At 36.9% G+C, this 5454-nt stretch overlaps 2 protein-coding genes across 3 annotated transcripts; one reads left to right on the forward strand and one right to left on the reverse strand.

Annotated features, from left to right (window-relative positions):
• Positions 1 to 445: 445 nt before the first annotated feature.
• LOC125228235 (serine/threonine-protein kinase fray2-like) lies at positions 446 to 4131 on the reverse strand. 2 transcript variants are annotated; one of them, XM_048132730.1, is made up of 6 exons: positions 3931 to 4131; positions 3679 to 3844; positions 3312 to 3374; positions 2422 to 2566; positions 1862 to 2012; positions 446 to 1054 (listed from the first exon to the last, which is right to left on the reverse strand). In XM_048132730.1, the coding sequence occupies exons 1-6, from the start codon at positions 4075 to 4077 to the stop codon at positions 464 to 466; spliced, it is 1263 nt and encodes a 420-aa protein (XP_047988687.1). In that variant the 5' UTR covers positions 4078 to 4131; the 3' UTR covers positions 446 to 463. The 2 variants fall into 2 exon arrangements, with proteins under 2 accessions (XP_047988687.1, XP_047988688.1); XM_048132731.1 differs by lacking the exon at positions 3312 to 3374.
• Positions 4132 to 4344: 213 nt separating this feature from the next.
• LOC125228154 (selenoprotein M-like) lies at positions 4345 to 5003 on the forward strand. Its single transcript, XM_048132612.1, has 2 exons — positions 4345 to 4604; positions 4680 to 5003. Exons 1-2 carry the CDS (start codon positions 4521 to 4523, stop codon positions 4920 to 4922), a joined length of 327 nt encoding a protein of 108 aa, XP_047988569.1. The 5' UTR covers positions 4345 to 4520; the 3' UTR covers positions 4923 to 5003.
• The last annotated feature ends 451 nt before the right edge of the window (positions 5004 to 5454 follow it).

Raw genomic sequence — 5454 nt, forward strand, 5'->3', positions numbered from 1 at the left:
GTGTTTATATGGCCGGATAAATATACAAGTTATTCTGTATTGCACGCCTCGGTTGAAAATGATAGCCGTAGAAAAACAAAAGATCAAAAATAGAGGCAGACAACGGTCGGTCTTATCGCTAAAGAGGGTAAAGATGTCTGCTAGAAAATCCCTCCGGTGCCTAGCATAATAATGAGAGTACATAGAGTAAATGTTACTAGATCATATGTGAGTAAGCACGGGAAAACGTCCCACTTTGTCGATTGCTATAAAGCCGCTTTGTCAGCTGATTCATATAAAGATGCAAGTAAATATCGCCTTAATGGTAACCGACAAAGTGGGACGTTTTACTAAACACACTCACATATAGTGATATCAGATCGAATATCTCTATTAGGCAATAAAACGGCGTCCATAATACGAGTACTAATCCAAAACGATTCAAATAAAACAAATTAAAGATGTCTTTAACATAACAATTTATTCAGTCTTTTTCTTGCTTTATACGTTTATTGGCCAAATTAAACTCCTTATAATCGTAATATCGCTTATGTTTATCTTCTTTATATTTTTCCTCTGAATCGTATTCATCTTTATATTTTCGTTCACTATTCTTAGATGACTTGTAATCTTTGTGATTTCTTTTTGGATCGTTATATTTATCGCTCATTCTATCTCTGTTTCTGTCTTTAGAAGAGCTTGAATACCTATCTCTGTCATCTTTGTGCCTCCTATCATCTCTGTCTCTCTTGTAATCGTCATATTTTTCCCTTTCTGCATACTTGTCTCTTCTGTCCAAACGTCGTTCTTGTCTGTAATTCTCTTTATAACGAGTTTCGTCTTTATATTTGTCTCTACGATGATTATCTTTGGATTTATCTCTCTGGTCTCTGAATTTGTCTCGTTGGCAATCATAGTCTCTGGAAGAATTCCTTCTTATTACCTTTTCCCTGTCATATGCTCGGTCTGAGTCCAAAGGTTCTTTCTTTACTTGTATGTGTGTAAAATATTTTGGCCTGTCTATGTCAGGTTTGTTTTTGGTGCTAGCACCGAGTGCTTCTGTATAGTGTTCCATCTGAAAAACAAACATTTGTTCTGTATTTATTTTTCTCCCAATCACTTGGATTCGGCGCAGCATGCATGACTTTTCTTCCATACTCCTCTGTCGCCCGTCATCTCATCATTCACTTACGTTCGTTTCATATTTCTCTCTTACAGTCGATCCGTAAATAAATAATTCTGCTAGGTTTTCATTTTCTTTTACCTCATTATACCTTTCTCAACACACGACTTTCATCCCTCCACCTTACACACCCGTTACATTAAGCGACTGGCCCTTAACTATATATATTTATGTCTATGTGTTTCATTCTCATAAGTACTTATTATAAATATTATCAAAAGAAACTTCTCCATATTACTGACCGTTAGTTAAATTTTTCGATGCATCACTGCCACTACCCTACCTACCTACTTTCCCCACCCTCTACTAACTAAAAATCAACCTTTACATACGATGTATAGATCCACACGGTCACAGGAGCAACCTTGCCAAAAACTTGTGGCGTAAAACAACCTGTTGTCTCGAATTAGAGTGATCGAATTTTGTCTCGCAAGGAAAGCCCAAAGCAATTTATTTGGTAATAAAATGGACGCCATCAGTAAGTTTAAACTTATGAGGAACTTCTGGTGAACCGTCTCAAGTAATATAAGGGTCCCTGTGCGCCCAGCTTTTAACGGACGTAGGACTTCGCTTGTCTCCTTTAGTATGAGACAGCTTTCGGCTCGGCTCCCGGCTTGTGACTGTGACTTTGAGTATGAGGGCGCCGCTACTTTAGACCGTATACGTCTTCGCCCGACTCTTTAAGTATGATGCTAGTACCTGTGTGGCAATGACGCTGCGCAGTTCATCGGAGTAGTTACGCGTTTTGACCGCCCCGCGGTACTTAGCTCTTCTTCGCTTCATATCACGCAGCTCAGCTATAATCTCGGCACGAGACTTAGGCTTGGTGGTTTGAGTTTCGCCGTCTCCACTACAACAATGTCAACAATCATACAATTTCAAGGTAACTATATAACATAACTATTTTCTACACCTTCAAAATGAGTGATGAAGAGTTTCCAAGCATTATTTGCTTTAGGTATATGCTTTAGTACATATTTAAAAAGATGGGTGGTAGGTCTCTCAATACAAGTAATAAGCAAGCATTGAAAGTTGTTGTTTGGATAGAAACTGAATCATTATTTTTTTATAGAAGTCATTTTACTGTTAATCCTTATTAACTATTGCAGCTGTCTTTGGACATATACATATATTCCTTTAATGTGACAATGGTGCGACTAAATTGCTGGTAGTTACGATGTCTGATCAATAGACGTAATATTTTTACAGACTAGTCTATGTTTGGCATGAGCCAACTTTTACTTAAAATTAAAACTTACCTAGGCAATGCCAGCTCGCTGAGGTCATGGCAGGAGGGTGCAGCGCTGACCACAGCATCGTGGAAGGCGCGGCGCTCGTCTGCGCTGTAGGTGTGCTGCAAGCGCTCCAATGACAGCGGCACACGGGTGTCTGTACTGCCCCTGCCTTCATTGTGTTAAGGAAACTAGCTAATTAGTATTGTTTGATTATGTATGTGTGTACAAAAACAGACTTTTCTGTAGAGTTCATAGCATGTAATGAATAATTCATAAATGTTATCCAGCAATTGAAATATAAAATAATTTTTGGTGGAAGTCAGAAAATGTATGAAGTTACCAATTTTAAATCATAATGACTTCTCTATCTACTAAGCTGTAAATTCCACATGGTGGTGGAGTCAGCAGTCCAAATCTTTTTCCTCCACTTTGCATATCCTTGACAATGATAATATCTAATAAAATCAATACACTTAACATCTCAGTGCGTTTTCACATTATTCAACCCGATATTGGATGTTGGAAGGATTTCAAAGACAAAAATCTGGGGTATCGGTCTTACATCCAATATCTGATAATGTGAAAACGCAATTAGCTGCAGCAATTAGTATTAGTCATAATTAACCATGCTAAGTAGGTCTTTTGTTGTTGCATTGGTGCATTCCTATTGCACTTACAAGTAGTGCTAAAAGGATGGCCCGAAGTTATATTCTAGATCATGCGGCCATGCCTGCCTGCCTGGTACTGCAGCTAATGTGTGAAAGGAAGTTAAAGTGACAATTTCAAAACATACAGATGCACATGCCATTATAAAGGATACCTTCAGATTTCATTTTTGCAGCAGATTAAAGACACTGGTTTGTAAATTTACAGATAAAGATACACTTTCAGAAGAATGTTCCTGATCAGTTTACCTTTTTTGAATGTTGGATCAACTTTTGCTGCATATTCAATAATATTTTGTACATCATTTTTACCTGAAATATAAACAATCATCTTATGGAATATGAAAACTATCAGCATGAATTTCTAAAATGTACATGTTCTAAAGTTGAAAAAATTGAGGGTACACAAATGTTCTAAAATAGGTATATATTAAAATTGCAAACGGGACTTAATCGCGTATTTACTATGTTATTATTAAATATGTGTAAAAATCGTGAAAGTTTGAATCAGTGTTAGGTATATATTGTACCTGATCAAGTAGTAAACAATAACTTAGTCAATTTCTGACATAACAGGATCAAATTGAAAGAAATGAGAAAAGATTCATGGTCATACTTAGTGTAACCAAAGTGCTGGCATTAGCATCAAGTGGTTCAGGCAGTAACCAGTCTTCTTTGGAGTACCCCAGGCTTCTCAAATAACACTGCTGCTCATGGTCTTCCTTTTTATCTGGTGGTACTCTGTGATTTCTGTCATGTTTGCAGGAAATCAATGGTGAAGACTGTAAACAAGAATGTTATTTTTTGTCAATATTGTTGATCACGCGGGCAAAAGCAACGTATTATTTTGGTATAAATCTCTGTTTACCTCGATCAAGTGTTTACGATCCCATTGCAAACTTTGCAGAATCATAGTTACATCATTATCCACTGTTTGTATGTAGGAACTAAGTTCTGAAAGTTCAGCACGGCGTTTTTCAACGTCAATCACAGATTGGCCTGAATTGCACTGCATTTCTTGTTATAAATACTGAAAACAATTTTGTTATCATCACATCAAGGAAGTGACATAAAGGTTTTTTTTAGGTTATGTTTATATTTTTTTAAGTTATGACAACACGCATGACATCTAGGAGATATTTGCCAATGCATTGAAACTGTTTCAGTTACATATAAAAACGTGAGATGTGTGTCAAAATTTTCCATTCAACGGTCAATCGGTCACTTCACTACGTCAATGTCATTGTCACTGTCACATCTCTTCAATGTCGAGTCATTTCACTTGCTGTGATGTGATTTGATTCAAATCATAAATTTGAATCACTTCAGTTCAGTTCAGTCCGAATTAGGATTATAGCAGGCCGAGTGGTGACTTATCTTGCTAGTGTTCAAAACATATTTATCCGCCGTAATTTAATCGGTGTATATTTCGTCAACTGTAAAAGTTATCCTATAACAATGAAAACATTAGCCGTATTCTGTGCTGTGCTAGCATTAACATCCGCTTACGACCAATCGAACATCGTAGGGGCCAGGATAGAGGTAAACGCCTCCTAATATGTAGTTATTACATGATTCTGTGTAATTGGAGGGGTATTAACGAGTGTTTTGTTGCAGACGTGTCGTGGTTGCTCATTAAACCGGCTTCCTCAAGTGAAGCAATTCGTGATGGAAGACGCGCCTTTATATGAAAAAGTAGAAGTAAAGTTCATCACCGGAGCCGCGCCGGAGGTTGTGCTACTCGGCGAGAACGACCACGAGCTAGAGAGGCTGCCATTATCACACCTTGACCGCAAGGAATGCAACCAACTTCTGGAGGAGAGAGGCTTTGTAAAAACACAGAAGAAATCCGAGTTCTAATTTGTAGTTTTGGGTGTGCAAAAAGATGATTGAAGATCACATCACAAAAGGGATTTCTTAATAAGGAAAAGGTATGTGTGCTGTAAGTTTTACAACATTCCATGTGTGAAAATGGTAAATGAAGCAATATTTAATATAACCTGTAGCTAGATCTGCCTAAATGTTATGAAAATAGTCTTCTACTATTAGTACAATTTGTGTTGTATTTATAAGTAATGTCTATAATAAAGAGGAATCTTGTTTACCATTAAATTTAATATTACATAGTGTACTGACTAACAAAGCTAGAAATGTAAAATAATAAACAGCTTTACACAAGATTTCAGTGTATTTAATTTTAATGTTTTATGTTAACTGACAGTATTCTGGTAATAAATTAGTCCATCCAGCAGGCCTCCGGCTAAGTTGGTCATATTGACGGCTCTGGAAAAGCTGTTGGTTGCAGGTTGATGTGAACAACAATTTTTCCTTTCATTTAAAAATATGTGGTGTTGCAGAAGTTACTGCACAATAAAACAAAATAAATTAATGT

The sequence above is a fragment of the Leguminivora glycinivorella genome, chromosome 7 (assembly GCF_023078275.1).
Source record: "Leguminivora glycinivorella isolate SPB_JAAS2020 chromosome 7, LegGlyc_1.1, whole genome shotgun sequence".
Lineage (NCBI taxonomy): Eukaryota > Metazoa > Arthropoda > Insecta > Lepidoptera > Tortricidae > Leguminivora > Leguminivora glycinivorella.

Bases quoted from the DNA above. Each gene is read 5' to 3' on its own strand.
- LOC125228235 (XM_048132730.1), bottom strand. From the start codon at position 4,077: ATGCAGTGCAATTCAGGCCAATCTGTGATTGACGTTGAAAAACGCCGT. The intron at 3,845-3,930 runs GTAAACAGAGAT...TCTTGTTTACAG, and splicing joins ATCGTAAACACTTGATCGAG to TCTTCACCATTGATTTCCTG. The intron at 1,055-1,861 runs GTACTAGCATCA...TTTGTTTTTCAG, and splicing joins GCAGCGTCATTGCCACACAG to ATGGAACACTATACAGAAGC.
- LOC125228154 (XM_048132612.1), top strand. From the start codon at position 4,521: ATGAAAACATTAGCCGTATTCTGTGCTGTGCTAGCATTAACATCCGCT. The intron at 4,605-4,679 runs GTAAACGCCTCC...GTTTTGTTGCAG, and splicing joins TCGTAGGGGCCAGGATAGAG to ACGTGTCGTGGTTGCTCATT.